At 24.9% G+C, this 19,340-nt stretch overlaps 4 protein-coding genes across 4 annotated transcripts; 1 reads left to right on the plus strand and 3 right to left on the minus strand.

Annotated features, from left to right (window-relative positions):
* Positions 1-1,455: 1,455 nt before the first annotated feature.
* Positions 1,456-8,714, minus strand: LOC122854359. Its single transcript, XM_044154914.1, has 2 exons — positions 7,846-8,714; positions 1,456-7,775 (listed from the first exon to the last, which is right to left on the minus strand). Exon 2 carries the CDS (start codon positions 7,766-7,768, stop codon positions 1,463-1,465), a length of 6,306 nt encoding a protein of 2,101 aa, XP_044010849.1. The 5' UTR covers positions 7,769-7,775; positions 7,846-8,714; the 3' UTR covers positions 1,456-1,462.
* A 107-nt stretch (positions 8,715-8,821) lies between these two features.
* On the minus strand, positions 8,822-12,317 carry LOC122854360 (lipase maturation factor 2-like). Its single transcript, XM_044154915.1, has 6 exons — positions 12,092-12,317; positions 11,346-11,529; positions 11,156-11,257; positions 10,786-10,979; positions 10,525-10,703; positions 8,822-10,441 (listed from the first exon to the last, which is right to left on the minus strand). The coding sequence occupies exons 1-6, from the start codon at positions 12,183-12,185 to the stop codon at positions 9,239-9,241; spliced, it is 1,956 nt and encodes a 651-aa protein (XP_044010850.1). The 5' UTR covers positions 12,186-12,317; the 3' UTR covers positions 8,822-9,238.
* A 387-nt stretch (positions 12,318-12,704) lies between these two features.
* Positions 12,705-14,695, plus strand: LOC122854361 (ubiquitin-conjugating enzyme E2 J1-like). Its single transcript, XM_044154916.1, has 5 exons — positions 12,705-13,120; positions 13,207-13,412; positions 13,475-13,665; positions 13,734-13,869; positions 13,941-14,695. Exons 1-5 carry the CDS (start codon positions 13,084-13,086, stop codon positions 14,202-14,204), a joined length of 834 nt encoding a protein of 277 aa, XP_044010851.1. The 5' UTR covers positions 12,705-13,083; the 3' UTR covers positions 14,205-14,695.
* Positions 14,696-14,839: 144 nt separating this feature from the next.
* On the minus strand, positions 14,840-16,507 carry LOC122854362. Its single transcript, XM_044154918.1, has 6 exons — positions 16,342-16,507; positions 16,161-16,274; positions 16,034-16,070; positions 15,807-15,913; positions 15,585-15,694; positions 14,840-15,508 (listed from the first exon to the last, which is right to left on the minus strand). The coding sequence occupies exons 1-6, from the start codon at positions 16,398-16,400 to the stop codon at positions 15,261-15,263; spliced, it is 675 nt and encodes a 224-aa protein (XP_044010853.1). The 5' UTR covers positions 16,401-16,507; the 3' UTR covers positions 14,840-15,260.
* Positions 16,508-19,340: the final 2,833 nt, after the last annotated feature.

Below are 19,340 nucleotides of genomic sequence, written 5' to 3' on the forward strand. Positions count from 1 at the left end.
AATATTTAAATCACTGTCTAATGCTAATGTTTGAAATTGTGTTGAATCAAATGATGAAAAATTTGCATCAAATCCATCAATAGAATCATCAACTACACGTTTTAAAATTTCACTAATGTCAATTCTTTTTTTAACTGGTTGTTTTAAACTTGTATCAGAATATGAAAATGATTTTGTTTTTAACCAGTAACTATCACAGTCACTTGAGCATGATGATAGTGAAGAATTAATGCCTGAAGAATCATCATGATGCTTTTTATTTGAACCAGTAATAAGTATAGATTTATTTATTTTATATTTAATTATATCTTTACATGTACATTCATGTAAATAATTAAAACAACAATTTTTCAAATGTTCTCCAGGTGGATTTGAAACTGGTGAATTTATTGGACTTTTTTTATCATAAACAATAATAACTTCATCATCCTTTGAACAAGCTGAATCTAAATGACATAAAACCATAAAAATATATAACTTAAAATAATGACAATATTAGTTTAACTAATATATTTAAATAATTAAAATAAACAAAAACTTACCATGTGATGTTGTTATTTTTATTTGTGGTTTATTTGGTATTTTATCCATTGTTTACAATAATAATTTTTGTTTTAGTACGTGCCAATTAATCTGATACTGAAATAAAAGAAAATTAATTTATTATTAACATAGTTATTGTTATATTCTTTTTTAAAACTTTTATTTAACTAAATATAAAACCTTTTATTTAATAACTATCAAAACAAATTGTTTAATTAAAGAAAAAAACATTTAATGATGCAAGAGAAAATTAAGACGTACTTCCGTCTTCCACCATTATTAACATAATAATAACAATTATAATCTGGCCAATGAAATTAGCGAAAAATTATGACGTTAATATCGTCACTTTCCTGTCCCCTCTTTTAATTGAATGAAACATTTGAAATATTGTTTGAAATATAAAAATAAATGTTTAAAAGTTTAAAATTTAATTATTATGTTATTTTTCAACCTGGAAAATTTACAAACAACATATTGGAAAACATTTTATACATAAAATATTAAAATTTAATTATAAAACAAGTTTGATTTTGTTTAAAAATATTTTTTATTATGTAGATAAAAATTGAGATAGTACGTTTGGTCGTTTTACAAAATATATTATAATAGATCACAAGATCAATACTTAATTTTTTAGAATATTTGTTGTAGATGAATAAAATTTGTTTAATAAAAAATTGAGTATAAAATTAATCTTCACAATATGTAAATTATTTAAAAGCTTATCTTAATTTAGAAAATCTGTTTGTTAATTATATGTGTTTAATTAATTGACACACGTTAAAATTAAAATTGATTAAAACTGAAATATAGAATAAATATATAATATAATAAAAATTGAATTAAAAAATGTAAAAATCTTATTTTTAAACTTGATAATTAAATAATTGTGAATAAAATTGACGTTAATTCATAATCATGATTTATCAGATAATAAATCAATCTTGAATAAATTTTCAGGTAATTTCGATTTGTTAGGAAACATATATTTCATCCATTTACCAATCAATGGTTTTGGCATGTTAATAAATCTATCCAACGTATTATTTTCAACGATATTCAATGTATCATCTTGAATACCATTGTACAGTATTAAATCTTTTTCAAGAGCTTGCTTATAAAATTGGTCATCAAAATGTTTGTCCAGTAAAATAAATTCATCTACTTTATTTACTTCAAGTGGACTATTGTGACTAACTTTTTTCAAATCAATGTATGAATCATCAGGACTTGAATCATAAGTATTATTAACTCCAATTAATAAATTTTCTTGAGCTAAATTCATTTCTTCAGCACAATACCAAAAGCTTTCTTTTAATTTTTTTAATAATGAATATTTATTATCAAATCCTAATTCATTTATCACAGTATCATTGTCTTGAATAATTGCATGTAGTATAACATCAACTTGATCAATTGACAATGATTGAAGAGTAACAAAACATCTCCAATATTCTGTGACATCTGTTAAATAATCATAAGCACTAATTGCCAAAGGAACAATAGATTTTTGCAAATAATCAATTGGACATGATACAGCAGTTAAAAATTTATCATCAATATTCATTTTAATTTTAACACTTATTGACTCTTTATCAGCATGAATACGTACTGCATTAACATCAAACCAAGCATCATCAATTTTTAATAAAATTGTATCACTTATAACAACAGGAATTCCTACAACTGTTATTAATGTTTCTGGACATAAACGATTTTTAATAATTCGAGCAATAACTTTTTCTCCATCAATAGTCTCATAACTTCTGGCAATATCCAAAGTAGCATTATGATCTTTTGTCCATTGCTTAAACAATGGCCATGCTGCTCTAAGTTCATCACTGTTAGTAACAATAATTTTAGTAACACAAGTGTCATAATCATCTTGACTATCACCATGTATTCTAACAAGGCACTCATTCATTCTACCAGCCCAAATAAATGGACCTCTATTTTTTCCATTAATATTTTTTTGTGCAAGTGCAAATGAACCAAAACATCCAACTGATAAATCAACACATTTAACAATCCAAGTGGTTAATTTTTTTTGTGATATAAAACCTATTTTATCATCATCATCAGCATCATCATTATTATCAACTTCAACATAACTAGATGAAATTTCAATAGCTAATTTTTGTATTAAATATAAACTTGGTCTAGCACTACGATAAATTTTTAAATTTGGTGCATGTAAATGATCTGATTGTTTTAATAAATTAAATATTATATTTTTTATAATTTCTTGCTTCATTCCACTTTGAATTGTCATATATATTCCTTGTGATAACAAATGCAAATTATCAATAATTGCTTCTGTTGATAATTTTTGTTGTGGCCTCCAACTTGGCCACATATTTTGTGACATATATAATCTTAATGCTGATATTTTATTTGTACCAATAACTGGTGCAGCATTTAAATGTACCATATGATCTTTTAATTCAGTACTTGCAAAATAATGTTGCATCATTATTTGATTTAAAAATGGTGATTCAATAATTGTTTCTGATGGTGTATCTTTTAGCCATTTTATTGATTTTTTATATTCATCAAACATCATTTGTGATACTTTTCTTGAAGCTGGTATATCAATGTTAAACCATTTCCATGCTACCAATTTTTCTAATGAATAATCATTTGGTATTGGTGATTTAAATACTGTTAAATCAAATCTTTTTTTCTTTAAATTTCGATACTCAAATGTGCCACTTATATCAATTTTATTTGACAAATAAACAAGACTAGAATAGCTATGTCTAAGAGGAAATAATATATTTTCTTCATCTTCATTTAATACTTTATCATTATTATTACATGAATTATTATTCAAATAATTATGAGTTGTGTTACTGTAACGTTTTAAAACATACTTGCCAAGTACACGTAGGCTAAATGTAATTAATTGACGAATACAAGAGTCTGATGCTATTTCAGAATTTATACCAGGACTGTGCATCTTAACAGCAAATCTTAAATCAAATTCATCAGCATTTTGTGCTCTTTGATACAAAATTAATGGACAATTTTCAACTTTTTCCATCCATGTAGGATCTAAATTTAAACTATCAACAAATTCTTTCCATTTTTTATTATCATCATCATTCTTGGTTGATGAACCTGTTGCAACACTTGAGCTTAAAACACCCAATATGTCATAAAGATCAGCCATTTGTTCTTTGTCTTCTTGTCTTTTTTTAGCTGTTGTATTTAGAATATTTTTAAGTTTTCTAGATAAATAATAGCTTTTATTTGAAAGAAACCAAAGACCAAAACGTATTGATGCCAGACCACAATATTTAGGATTATCTATATAATAAAATCCTAATGTTGGATCTAATATTTTAGCTAATCTTTCAGCATATCTAGACCATAATGGACTTATACTACAACCCAACATACGATAGTGTAACATGGCTTGTGAAATTTGACAAAACCATGCTGTTATTTCACTACCACCACCTTCAAGTATTTGATAAATTAATGTATAATTTTTTTCTTGTCTTGTATATAAAGATTCAGAATCTGATAATCCATTAACAGCATAAATCCATTTTCTTGTTGGTCTAACAGAACTACCCAATATAAAAAATTCAGAATTAAATTCATAAATATTAATTGTACCAACTGTACATTTTTCTGATGGATATATACCAATCATTTTTCCAATTTCATGTTTCATATAAAATATTGTTGTACATGCAAGCATTTTAGTAATAGCATCTTTAACATTATCAGTTGGTAAACTTATAATCATACCACTATCATCAGATGATTGCATAATTGTTATAACATTATCAATATTTGTAAATGTTTTTTCTAATAAATGCTTTGCATTGTCTTTCATAAATTCTTGTATTAATGTATGAAATAATGAACTTGTTAAATGTAATATACCTTGCATCATTCCAGTTTTAGTTTGTATAAAATTTGTTCCAGATGCCATCCATCTTTCTTCTGTACGACCATTAAAACAATGATATATTCTATTAAATAAACTACTTGTTATTAAATTATCAAGTTCACCAGTTGTTTTGTGTTTATTTAATATTTTTAATATATTTGTTGGTAGTAGTATTTTTTTTCTTGTCCATAAATCAAGTGCAGTTATGATAAATGCATGAAATATTGGATCAGTTAATTGACATAACATTATTGCAAATTTTGTTATAAAATGTCCTTGATTCCATTTCGTTGCATCATCACTTGTACAAACTGTTATATTAGCACCAGTACCTTTTTTTAATTTTTTTTCTTGTTCACAATGATCAGCTGGTGTTGTCAATTTCAAATTTGGATGTGTTATTATTTCTGAATTAAATTGATTACACAGTGTTCTTCCAATTTGTTCTAATACTAACTGTATTATTCTTGCTGATATACTCATCACGTATATTTCACGTACACCACCATGTTGATTTTTTTTAAATAAATCAATATGTATACCACCAGAATCTTTGGTATTTTTTAATGCTGATTGTAATAAATGTATTGCTTTCCATCCTTTTTTTCCTGATTCAAGCCATAAATTTTTAACAGCTTCAGCAACTCTTGGACGTTTTGTTTGATTTTTATCTGTCTCAGTAAAACTTGCACTTGCTTTTAATGTTGATATTGATTCTAAATCTTGTTCATTTAAATCATTAAATATTTCATCACGTAATACTTTTTTCCAAGCTGGACCAAGTTTATACTTTAATTTTTCACCAAGTTTACTTGACATTACTCTAACAACTTCAGGTGAAAATTCATGTGTTTCATATTTACAATCTTGTCTTGATTCATGTCCAAGATAATTTTTTGTTAAAGGTAATTTTTCTTCATGTAATAATATTTTTGCTACAACTTTCATTCCACTATTACCTTCTGATTTTTCATTTTTATTTTTACCATAATTGTAGTACATGGAATTCATCAATTGATCAGTTGTTTCAAGTGGAATATGAAGAAATGGATCAAACAATCCAGTCCATTCAATTTTACCATTTTTTTTATTAACATTTGAACATTTAAATCCAAATGATTTAATTATTTTTTTTGATGTTTCAACTAATTTTTTAGCTGTCCATACTTCAATTCTACTTCTGTAAACAATTGAAAATTTTTTTAACATTTTACCAGGATTTGGAACCAAGGGTAATGTTTTAAATCCTTCCATTATCATAAATCTTGCATGTGACATTATTTCATCCAAGCCAAATTTATCATTCATCATAACAAGAATACTCAATAAAAAACTTTGCCTTGCATAAATAATTTTATCATTTAAATTTTCATTTATAAAAAGATCTTCATTTTCCATAAATATTGTTTCATAATTTTCACATTCAAATACTGAATTGCTCAATAATTGGGATTCAAATTTAACCCAGTTAACTAATTTTGATGAATTTAATGATACAATATCAATCCATGATATATAACCATCAGTACGAATTTTTTTAGTAACAAAACAACAATCAGAATTTTTACCTCTTGAAAATATTTCATCATTATTATTCCAAAATAATGTAAAAAATGTTGTTTGTGGATATCTATTATTTTTAAATAAAATATATAAATTATAATTACGTAATTTTTTTAATCCCCATTCTGAGCTACCAAAATTTTGACGTGCATCAACTGATAATTCAATAGCAACATCAGACATTAATTTTGCCCATCTACCAATTCTAGATGACAAATAACGATTTAATTTTTCTTTAACAAATTTACTATCATTTGAATTAGTTGATGATTTTTCAATGGCTTTTAATGCCAATGAAACAGATGAATGATTATCACTCTCTAAATAATTATCAGTTGTACGTACAAAATGATCACTCAATTTAAGCCAATCATCAATGTCATTTGTGTTTGTATTTTTCAATGAAAATGAATTTTTTTTTTCACTATTATAATTCTTAACTAGTTGGCTATTTTTACCATATATTTTAAAATCAATACCAAAACATGCTAGCTCTTCAGCATCAGCAAAAGTCAAGTGTGGCTTAACACGATGACATTTTGTTAGACGTATTTTATGCTCAGGATCTATTTCGTTTTGACTTACAAAATTTACATTATCTTTTTCTTCATCGTTAGTTGTATAAAATGTATTAAAGGCACCTCGACGAATACAATTAATACTCTGTTCAATTAATGAATGAGTTGCATTACAACTTTGCCCAATACTCCAGTTTAAAAAATCCATGTCATCATCAATTGAATCAGTTTTTAATACTTTTAATACAATATATGGTAATTGTATAACTGCTTTTGGATCATTTCTAACTCTGTCACCTTGTGAAACACATATTTCTTCAAATGTTTCATCAATTTCTTTGAGTCTTTTTTTTGCAATAAAATTTGGATTTAATTTACCATTATGCATTATTTCTTCTGATAATTTTTTTTCAGCTAATTTATGTGCTTCAACAACATGACGTTGTGTTACTTCAATGTCATGTTTATTAACTGGACTTGTACAATTTTCAATTACTTTTTTAGTAAAATAAGTGTCATATGGAAGATTGATATTTATTGAATTAAATATTGATTCATATTGACGTTGATATTCACTTATTTCAGCTCCACCAAATACATCAATTTTTAATTCATCACCAATTTTTTCACCTACAGCAATACTAAATAAATATTTACTTATTGTATTGTCAACAAATTTTTGTGGCATTTTATCAGCATTTGTAACAATTGATCCAGGTGTTGTTATTATTATATATAAATAAATATCTTTTTCAATTGTTCGATCACATAATTGTGAAAAATAATTATTTTTTTCATTTTTAAATATACGATTTGCACTGTCTTCATTAACTTCAACTTTATTTATTTTATATATAATAACAATAAAACAATCTTGAGCTTCAATAATTTTACCTGGTGATATATCATCTTCTGAATTACCAAGTTTATAAATATCTGACAGCTTTTGATTTGTTGTTGATTTATTGTAAGTAAAGTCATGAAGAAATTTTGAACAATTACTTATTTTTAAGTCATAACAATCATTTATAATTGATTGATTCAAATATTTATTATCTAGTTTTATTTGAATATTTTCTGGTTCAATAAAACTAACTTTAAAACTTGGAATAATAAATTGTTTTTTTATATTGTGTATTTTTAATGAATCTGGACATTTTAATTTTGGTTTAGCATGTGTTATATTTTTGTCACATTGATCAATCAACCAAGTAAAATCTTCTTGTCTAGTCTCCATTATGTTTCTAAAATAATAAATAAATTAAATTTTAACTTGAAGGATTATTTTAACAGTTGTTAAAAATTAAAACTTACTTTTTTATAATTTATATAACGTGTGTTTTTATATTTTACACTGCAAGATACATAGTGATGTGTAAAAACAATTGAATGTTTTTGTTTATAACTTGAAAAAATTTGAAACAAATGACAGTTGGTTGAATCCTTTTATTTATAATCCTAAAAATAATAAACAATTAGTATTAATTAATTTTTTTTCTATTAAATAAATGTTGTTATAGGTACTCACTGCTAAAATATATTGAAAATAAATATTTATATTATGAATTAGCTACACCATGGCATCATAAAACATAACCCCAGTCCTTTGACATTAATATTTTCCTGATAAGATTATTGTGGTGCCTGGACTGGACTACTGAACACTCTAATGTATATAATGTAAATGTATTTTGTTATCTGAGTTTTTTTTTGCAATAAAATCACGTATGTAGGTACTTGATTTTTTATTGTTTTTGTAAAAAGAAACTCATGAATAATATTTAGCTTGGCTTTTGTAAAACAATTGATGGTAGAATTTTGTTATTAAACAGTTGGCTAGCACAATCAAGTATCAAATGGTATTATGAATCACAATATCTTGTAATCAGAAATCGTAAAATTATCAAAACAATTATATGTAATTTTTTAAAAATATCATTCAACTGAAACTGATTAAATAATTGAAAAAAAAAACAACAATAAAAGTAATTTTAATTTTGTATTTTTTATCAAACTCTAATGTCTATATTTTTTTTACTATGAAAAATTCACATTTATAAATAATTCGATTGTAATGTGTACATTTTGTGATAATTAGATTACATATTTTAATATATTTAACAAATAAATTCAAATATTAATATAATATTTTAGCTACTACACTCAATATACACATCAACAAATGTAAAAAAAAAACAAAATAAATTCGTTGATTGTTATACAAAGTATTATCCAATATAATTTTATTATTCTTAGCTTTATAATTCATTTTTTTTTTATTGCAAAAATGCTGGCTTAAATGACACATAGGCCGAACACATTTAGAGTTAATTATTATTGGAGAAAAATATCCAACTAATGGATTTTATAATCTATAAATTATTAATTAATATTATTTCATAATAATATTGTACAAAGTCAAAATTATTATTAAGTTTTATTAATATCATTTATTACTATTTTTTTTTTCTATCCTAAATAAATGTAAAAAAAAAAAAAAAATGAAAAATCGAAATCGAAAATAGTTATTCAAAAGATTACGTTTCCATGAAAAAAAAAAAAAAAAAGAAAAACAGAATGAAAAGCTTTATAAGCTGTTAATTAATGTAAAAGTAAAAAAAAAAAAAACGAAACAATTTATCATTCAGTTAGATCGCACACATCATTCAGTTACATTGTCATCATGTAGCACTTAATAAAAAATAATTTATTTTTTCTTATTTCTTGAAGCAGTATTACCACCATGGCTTGTCATAATAATAGCACATCCAGCAGTAAATATACTCCACAAAAGTAAACTTGATTCAATTTTAGTAACCAATGAACGTATAAAATCCAATATTATTTTAAATGTTTCATTTGTAACACGTAATGGTGTACTACCACCAAGTATTTTCATTCCTTTAAGATGTTCCATAAGTGGTGAATGATCAAGACTGAAAATTGGAAAATATTCACCAACTTTTTCTCTAGTCCACCAACGTTGATCATTCCATGTTTTCCTCCATGGTGCATAATGATAATGATACAATGTACCTCTAATATATTTTGGTGCTTTATCACCAAATGGTTTTTGTACATTATTCAATAATCCAAGTACTTCTTTTTGTCCATTTAATAATCTATATGTCAATGACATAATCCATGGATTTTGTTGATATGTAGTTTGTGCAGCAAACCACATTTGCCAATCAAGTCTTGGTGAATGTGGTGCAACTAATGGCAATGAATTATTAACATTACCAGGTTTATAAAGAAATTCATATGATTTCCATGGTCCTTCAACACTATTACTTCCTTCAATTATTATTTCTGGACGACCATTAACACCACTTACACGACGGAATATACCATTGTAATTATTTGAAATATAATAATTGTTAACTTTTGTATGGTATTGACGTAATACTGCTGGAATTGTTGCATTATGTGATGTATGAAGTGATGCAAATGGTACAACACTCAAAGCAAATAGTGAACCAATAGCAGCTGTATATACAATTGTTGTTAAAGTTGTTATTATTTTATTTGTTGATCCTTTTGTTGTTAATATTGAATGAGTTACTGCACCAGCAATTGTAAAACCAAGTGATATTACACCAACACAAATTGATACTGGCAATACACGAATGAGAAAATGTTCATATTGTCCTTTGTTAAATGCAATTTCAGATGTAAGTGTCCAATTTTCAGCAAAACGAATTTTAAAAAGAACGACAAATGCATATGTAATTGCACCAAAAACAACAAGACATGATAAAGTTGAAAGAACAGTTGTAAAACTAGATCCATTCTTGGATTTTCTTTTGTAGAAAAATTGATCGTCAAGCAATGATATTGACATACAAATAACCAGAAAATCACGATAACTCCAATTACCAGTAGCAATTAAATTTACAAAGAGATACAACTGTAAAAAAAAAAAAAGTTAATCAATTAATTATGAATTGTGATTTGATTAAATTAACAAAGTATATGAAATTTGAAATTTACCTGAATATAAAATGCAGCAATTCTTATTTTTCTATTTGGGAAAAAGAATAAAAATGGAACGACAAGTTCATGAAGAAATATTGTTGCAGTTATAAAACGCAAAAACCATGACGGTAGATGATGTGCATACCAGGCCAACGGTCCAGGAAGACATTGAGTCTCAAATAGATGTGAAAGAGCTGTAAAAAATAACGGTATTTGATATAAACTTGTATTTATCAGAATAAAATAAACAAGTTAATGATAATATTATTAAATTACCATCAAGATTCCACCAAACTGGACAACCAGATGCCAATTTAACTGCACCAGTTGCAAACATAAAACGAAATAGAAGCCAACGAATACTCCAAAATGTTAAACCATCACTTGGTTTGCTTATTTTTCCTTTAGCTGTTACTAAAAATGGTGCAATTAATACACAAAGAAAACCAGCTTCAAGCAACAAGCTATCCCTAAAATAATAAAATAACAACAACATTAATATTATCATTATTGTTGAAGAATCATTGCTCAATTACAATACTGGATATTATTTTCAGTGATATTATTTTCTAGATTAAATTACATTTTACCACGGAATATTGTGCAATACCTCAAGATAAATATAAAAAATAAATTATTTAATTACCATTGATTTTGCATGAAGACTTGACCAACTTGAAACACTGAATAATAAAGTGCCCAGAGTGTTAAAAATACTGGTGCAATGCAAAATTTCTGTGAGACAAATCTAGAAAAATAAATCAACATATTTAATGATTAAATTTCAATTTGATTTTGTTGATCGGATAAGTTGAAAAATAATAAGTATATATTACCCTAAAAATGATATTAAGGCACCAGAAAGTGCAACAACATCAAGCATGTATTCAACATTGAGACCGATATAACTAGCCAACCACAAAACTGTTGGTTTTTGAGTTATTTTTTGTAATAATGTTGACTTTTCTTTTAAATTTAATTGTGTTCTTGCTGGTAGTATACCATTGTCACCATACAAACCTAAAAAAAAAATATATTATTCATTAAATATTAAAAAAAACAAGATAATTATTGAACGATGAATTTAAGTTATCAGAAAAAAATAAAAATAAATAAAAACTAATCAGTATAATGAAGAAAAAAAAAATTAATCAACAGTTTTTATTTTTTTATTTCATTAAAGACTTCTTTATAAAGTAAAAAAAAAAAAACAGATAACATGACGTGGTGATAAAAAAGTAATATTTTTTTGGGCAACATATCCAGCAAAATAAAAATGTTTAAAAATAAATTTAAAAAAGTTAAAATGATGATGACCTCAAACTGATCTCAAAATTGAAATATTCAGAAAGAGTTTTATCAATATAAGCCATACGTTAACAAATAAATTTTTTCAACAATAAATAAAATAATAATAATAACCATATGTATATTAAATCAATAAAAAAGATTTATATATTTTTAAAAGTTGCAATTGTAAAAAATATTGCTGATGAATTTGGGAATCAGCTATATTGTTAATGAGCAAATAAGCCCATCGAGTTAATTGATTAAAATTATTAAATTAATAAGGAAAACTCACCTGGAATTTGTACATAAAGACTGAGAAATGCAAATAAATAAATAATGCACATTCCCCGGAGGAAAAGATTCCTCGTGTATCGCACTTCCACCATTGTTAAATTATCAATTTATTTTATTTATTTTAACAATAAATAAATGGACATCTAACCGGCTCGAATGATTAATAACAATTGTGTGTGTTGAGTTTTTTTTTTTTTTTTTTAGTCGGCGTTCGTGATTGTTGGAACTTCTTGGTACGCCAAGAGAGAGAGAGAGAGAGAGAGAAAGAGAGAGAAAAAATGATTAAAAAAAAAATCATAATGGGAATAGTAATTGAGCGCCAATGTGTCAACAAGATTAATATCAATTAATATTAAATTAACAAATTTTCGTAATTATAATTACATAATAATACTGACTAATTAACACTAATTTAATTGTATTTTATTTTTTAATTATTAACATTGTCATTTAATTGTTAATTATATTTGTTTTTATTGAATAATTATAAATCGAAATGCAAATGACGTGACGTCTTTGATTTCGATCACAGCCAACTTCACGTTGTTATCAAAGAAAAAAAACAAATAATCAACACATACTGAGACAAAAAAAAAAAAAAAAGAGAACACATATACACAATTGTCAGTGTAAAAATACACAGAGTAAATTTATGAAATATTTATTTTGTTTTTTTATTTGATAATATATTTCAATACTGTACGTAATAATTTAATACAAATAACGAAAAAAAACAAGCTGAAATTGAATATTTAGCGATAAAGATTCAACAAGCTTGGTAAATCAAAAAATATAAAAATAAATAAAACAATAATAAATTTTTTGATTTTGTCAATATTATTATTGAACGTCAAAAAAAAAAAAAAAAAATAGTTCCAAGAATTTGTTAATATATATTATTATCTGGGCAAACGATTGACGTGTTCTGATAGTTTTGTTATAATACGTTTAATACGATAATAAAAATTTTTATTTTGGAGTAAAAAAAAAATGTCGTTTGAAGGAAAATATAATACTAAAAGTCCAGGTAAATAAATAAATAATATTAGCAACAATGTATTTATAATTTTAATGAATTTATTAAAAACAAAAAAAATAATGATTTTTAATCAGCTGTGAAGAGATTGATGCGAGAAGCTCAAGAACTTCATGAAGCAACTGAAGAATATCGTGCATTTCCTCTGGAGGATAATTTATTTGACTGGCATTTTACAATGAGAGGACAACCCTCTAGTGATTTTGAGGGTGGTATTTATCATGGAAGAATAATATTACCTCCAGAATATCCAATGAAACCACCAAATATTATTTTATTAACGGTTAGTAATTGTTATTTATTTTTAATAATTAATTCAATAATTAATGTTGCTTTTAAATTTAGCCAAATGGACGTTTTGAAATAAATAAAAAAATATGTTTGAGCATATCTGGACATCATCCAGAAACGTGGCAACCTTCTTGGAGTATCAGAACAGCATTAGTTGCATTAATTGCATTTATGCCAACACCTGGAAATGAAACAATTGGTGCACTTGATTACAGTCCTGAAGAACGTCAAAAATTAGCTAAAAAGTATTATTAAAAAACATTATTTTAATGTTAAATAATTAATATTAAATATTATTTAATTTTTATTTTAGATCACAAAGCTGGGTTTGCGATAAATGTGGTAAAATATCAGATTTATTATCAAAACATAATACAGGTGGAAATATTTTAGATCCTACAAAAGCTACGAAAAATGTTGATGAACCAAAAATTGTTACTGAACCAAAGGTAATACTAAAGCTATTTAATTTACGCTGGTTATTTTAAAATAATAATAATATTGTTGTTTTTAATGATAGGCTGAAGAAGTACCATCAACATCATCTAGTAAAATAAAATCACCACCAGTTAAACATCCAGTTCATATAAGCATGGAACAAAGCTTGAGACAACGACTTGTTAATCCAAATTTAATTGGTAATTCTTCACATCAAAAAACAGAAACAGTTGCTAGTCAATCATCATTATTTTCATCATCAAATGATATGATTTGGAGTATTCTTATTGTCTTACTTGTATCAGCAATTGTTCTACTTGTTCTTCGACGATTACTTTTTGTTTAAATTATTTTTGTCAATGCATCAACAAAAGATTAAGATTAAATTCATTTATTATTTGATAAAAAGTAGATAAATAAACATTGTTTTTCTCAACGTAGATAATATTTCAAACGTGTTATTAAAAAAAAAATAAATAAACAAAATTTTATTGTTCAATATAAATAAATAAAAATTTTAAAAAATATCAATCAACAGTGTTAAATTGAGTTGCACTTTTGTTATTTAAATATTATTTCATTGACAAAAGTAAACAATTAATTTATATTATTTTTGTTTTTTTTTCTTGTTTATATACTCTAAATATTGCAGTTAAATTTTAATTAATTAGATTATTTTTTTTCGATAAATAAATATTATTTTTTATAGAAATATATTTATAATTATTATTTTAATCTACTTTTATGTATGTTCATTTAATTTTCAATATAAATAGCTGCAAAATAAAAACAATAGTATTTTATTTTTTTCGTTTCTAAATAAATTTAATAAACTTACTTGCTTGATGTTAATTTTTTTTGATTAATAATTTAATTTAAAAATTCATAAATAAAATTTTTTAAGTATTAACACTACAAAATTAATCACATTTATTTGGCTTTAATAATAATTATATATTTTAATAGTCTTACAATTAATTTTAGAATTTATCGATATGGTTTTTTTTTTTTTCTATTCTACAATGATGCAAATGAAATATTAATTATCCTGGTAGACTCTCCAGGGTAACAGTTAGCTTTTTTTTATTCATAACTATTTTCTAGACAAAATAAAAAAAATCATTTTATGATTGTTCTAATAATTCAAAAGTATATCACTCTGTATAACAATTTGTTATAATTTATTTTAAGGCATCAACAATAGTGACTAACATAATTTCACTTTTCCCTCTTTGTTAAATTTTTTTTACTTTTTTTTCTTTCTAAATTTTAATCAACAATATTTTATCAACGTCACTTGGATTTATATCTTGTTTTCTTATTCTCAGTTTTTTTTTCTCTTCATAAAATATAAAAATACAACTAATTATTATTATTGAAAGACTAAAATTAAATTATTTTATCATCTAGCACCAGTTTCATTAAGCGTTTTATTTTTTAATCTATCAATTTCAGTTAATAGTTGTTCGGTTTCAGCATCAATGAATTCATTATCATGATCAATTGAGTCCCATTCTAAACTATTTGGTGTTGATACACGTGACCATGGTGATGCTGTTAAACTGGACGGTTGACTACCTTTACTTGATGTTTTTGATGAGTTATTTGTGTTTATTTGGTTTTCGTTGTCGACAAAACGTATTGGTAAAACTACAAACAATAATAAAATTATCAAATTTATTATTAAATTGAATAATTGTTTTTGTTTTTTCTTCTATATAAATACCTTCGTGTTCCCATTCAAGATCAATTGATGAAGCAGTAGTTGATGAAACACATTCATGTTTCAACAAAATTCTAGCATCAAGAGGTTGCAGTGGAGTATTTAAATTAGAACTATAAATAATACATTTTAAAATTATTAAATAGCTAATAATTGTCATGTTTTCTTTTGATAATAATGAGTCATCATCATAACTACTTGGTCTAAATTTAAATTCTCATTTACCTCATTGAAGCATTATTGCTAGAATCAAGTCGAAAATATTTATTGCCACGTCTGGACCAAAGATTATCTTCAGCAAGTTCCAATGATATTGGAATTTGATTTTTTCTCTATTAAAAAAATCAACAAAATAATTAATAAATTGGTTAATTAAAATAAATACAAATAAATTGAAATATATTAATATTAATAATAACAAGACATTCAATGATTTATGACAATGTTTTTACCTTGAAATATTTTGAAGGCAGAAATGATAATAAATTTCTATCCAATGTTGCATGTTCAATAACACAATATTTATTTAATTTAAAATCATGATGTTTATTATTTAATTTATAAAATATAATAACTTACTTTTTTGATTTTTTTGACTTTGGTGATGATGATAATAACAAGTTGCATCCATTTCTCGTTTGTTCTGAATCAACTTGTTCGTCCTCTTGGCAGCTGCCAGTGTATCTGGAATATCTGTTAAAAAAAAAAAATATAATAATTAAATAATTAAAAATAATGTTTGTTTTTAAAAAACAATTACCTGTGTGTGAATGACTTGGTGACATTGGCAAAACACTGGCCAAAACAGGCCCAAGACATGACCTGTCAAATGAGGTCTTCTCGTCAACATCTAATATTCAAAATTTTTGTCAAAATATTATTTATTTAAATTTTAAATATTGTTCAAGTTTTTTCTATTATTTATAAGTATATTTATCCATTTAAATTTAATTTAAAAAACCAACAGCAACATATTATTTATAACACTTGATTGAGACTTTTTTTTTTTTATATATTTTTTACAAGATAATTTATTTATATTTTTAATCTACTTATTTTGGTGTTATATTAATTAAATAAATACAATTGACTAGCTGAGACTCTGATGACTGTCAAAAAAAAATTTGACAGCACTTTGTTTATTATTATCAGTTTATTATTATTTATTTATTATGAATAAAAATTGTCGATAAGTAAAATTCTACTTTGATACATAATTCGTCCGCTAGGTGGCGCATGGCTTTGTTCGAGTGAGGACGTGTGTCGTTTAGTGTCGTGACTTTTTTCACTTTTTTTTGCAATAATAATTGTTAAATAATTATAAATTGTTAATAAATCGGTTAATTAAATTTTTCTGAACAAAATGTGATATAATTTATTGGGGAAATTCGTGAATTTTAGCCAAAATTAATGGACCTGTCAAGACTCTTGGAGCTGACAAAGGCAATTGTTAATTTGATAAATAGTGGACAAATGGTATGTAAATATTATGTTTTTTCATTGTTATTAATTATTTAGCACATAAACAAACATAATTACGTAATTTTTATCAATAATTTTGACAAATTAAAATTTTCAATTTGAGGTTAGGTTGTCAATTTTTATAAAGACAAAGAGATTGTCAATTTATTTATAAATAATTATAAATTTTTGATATTTATAGCATTGTTGTAGCATCCTTATTGTATAACAATCGTTTTTTTATTAATAATAATCAAAAAAATGTGAAATATTTCAATATTAATTTTCCATTGTCTGAGGTCTTTGTCGGTTTTTAGTGTCAGTGTTTTGAGTCCATTTATTCACTTTTAGACTCAATTTTTTACTGTTAATTTGTTTATTTATTGCTTATTTATCTATTTATTATAAATTTACTATTTATTTATTTGTTTAATTATCATTTATTTATTTATTTAATAATGCCACTTTTATTTATTCTTTTTTTGTTGCTAATATTTACTCCAATTTGAAAATTATTTATAACATAATGTTTATTTAATATTTTTATTGTTTACAGATATATAACGAAAAGTGTGACTAAAATATTTGATGTGCTTATGCAAATAATTCAATAATATAATTAAAAATGGGACTTAACAAATGACTAAATTAGTTTGTCACTGGTGCCAAGATCATTTTTAAAGAACAGTAAGTTATTTTATTCTTTATAAATAAAAGTATTTATCCAATAATAATTTAATAATATATTGTTACAGTTGCATTAAATTTATTCATGGCTCAAACACTAAGTTTTGCCAATTCATATAATATCAGATTTGCATTATGAAAAAAGAAGAATGTTAACAACTAGGACTGCGTAAATGCTTAAATATAACATAAACAATAGCAAGTAAATGATTATAGTGTTAAAAGTGTTATTAAGTACGTTGTCGATTTTAGTTTGTGTTACCAAGTGCTTTAGAAATTAATCAAATTGTTTATAATTTTTTTGACAATTCAACAATTATCAAATACTGGTACACTTGAACTAGCAACAAAATGAGCATCAAGACCATCTACATGATATGCTTATGCTTCAACAATAATGAGTCTCTGATAATGAATAATCATTACTCAATTATTTACATATTGCATGTGCAATTGAATCCAAAACATGTCAAGTTTAAATGATATCCAGCAAGTCATGAGTTTTCTGATATGATTTATCAATCTTTTACTGGAGCAATCAACAATATCACATGGTGCTGGTATTATTGATTCTAATGCACAAGTTGATGTTGTTGTTGTTGTTAAACGTTTGTCAATTTTTATTGAAATTGTTTTTGGTAAAGTGCTGGTATTGCTCCATCAATAACATGTTGGTCTTGAGAGAGTTGAGAGTAATTGAGAGCAGCTGAGAGTGGTTGAGAGCATCAGAATATACTGCCTCTAGCAAATGGCTTGCCTCCTCTCTATCCAATACCTTGTTTACATCAAAGAGCTTGCCGCTATAGCAACGGTGTGTATATTATCAATCCAGCCGACAACTCGAGACACCTTTCAAAATGGATAAACCACTTTCAAATAATAATAATAGTATAGACTATATTTGAAAATATAATATTACAATTTATTATAATTTTTAAACAATCGAGTCAAATAGTTTATCATCAAGTAAATATCTATAAGATAAGAGACTAACAAAAACTTTATTGGGTACTTACAAGTGGTAGAGTGAAAAGCAGTGAAAAGTGTTTTTAAAAAAGTTTTAGTGAAAAGTGTGGTGCAATCATTGTTTTGTGTGTAATGTATGTAGTGCTTGTGTGTGATCATTGAACCTGTTGATGACCAGCTTGAATCATCACATGAACTACATGGAGTGCAGCATCCTCTGGTCTTCATGGATTGCAGTATCCTGAGCAATTTTGATGACCAGCGTTGGAAGATGAACATCCGCTTAAAAGGTAGGATTTTATTTAATTGATGTAATTGCATATTTGATCTTGGTTTATATTATTATAAATTTAAATTTGCTGCTTAGAGCGCAATCATTTTTATTTATTTTTTCATATCGCTCTGTGATACGTAATTTAAAGATTTAATGCATGTCAAACAACATAGTGTTTCAATTTTTGAAATTTATTTTTAATATTCAATAAACACTTGTTACTTGTACATGTATATTTTTTAATTTATTAATAATTTCAATTGAAAATGCGCGGTAAATAAATCAAGCCACCATTTTGATTTATCAGTTGCTTGTTTTCACCACTCAAGCAGCACAGTATGTTCACCGTAAAAAAAAAAAAAAAAACAGTG

This window comes from Aphidius gifuensis, linkage group LG4 (genome assembly GCF_014905175.1).
Source record: "Aphidius gifuensis isolate YNYX2018 linkage group LG4, ASM1490517v1, whole genome shotgun sequence".
In the NCBI taxonomy this organism is placed as follows: domain Eukaryota; kingdom Metazoa; phylum Arthropoda; class Insecta; order Hymenoptera; family Braconidae; genus Aphidius; species Aphidius gifuensis.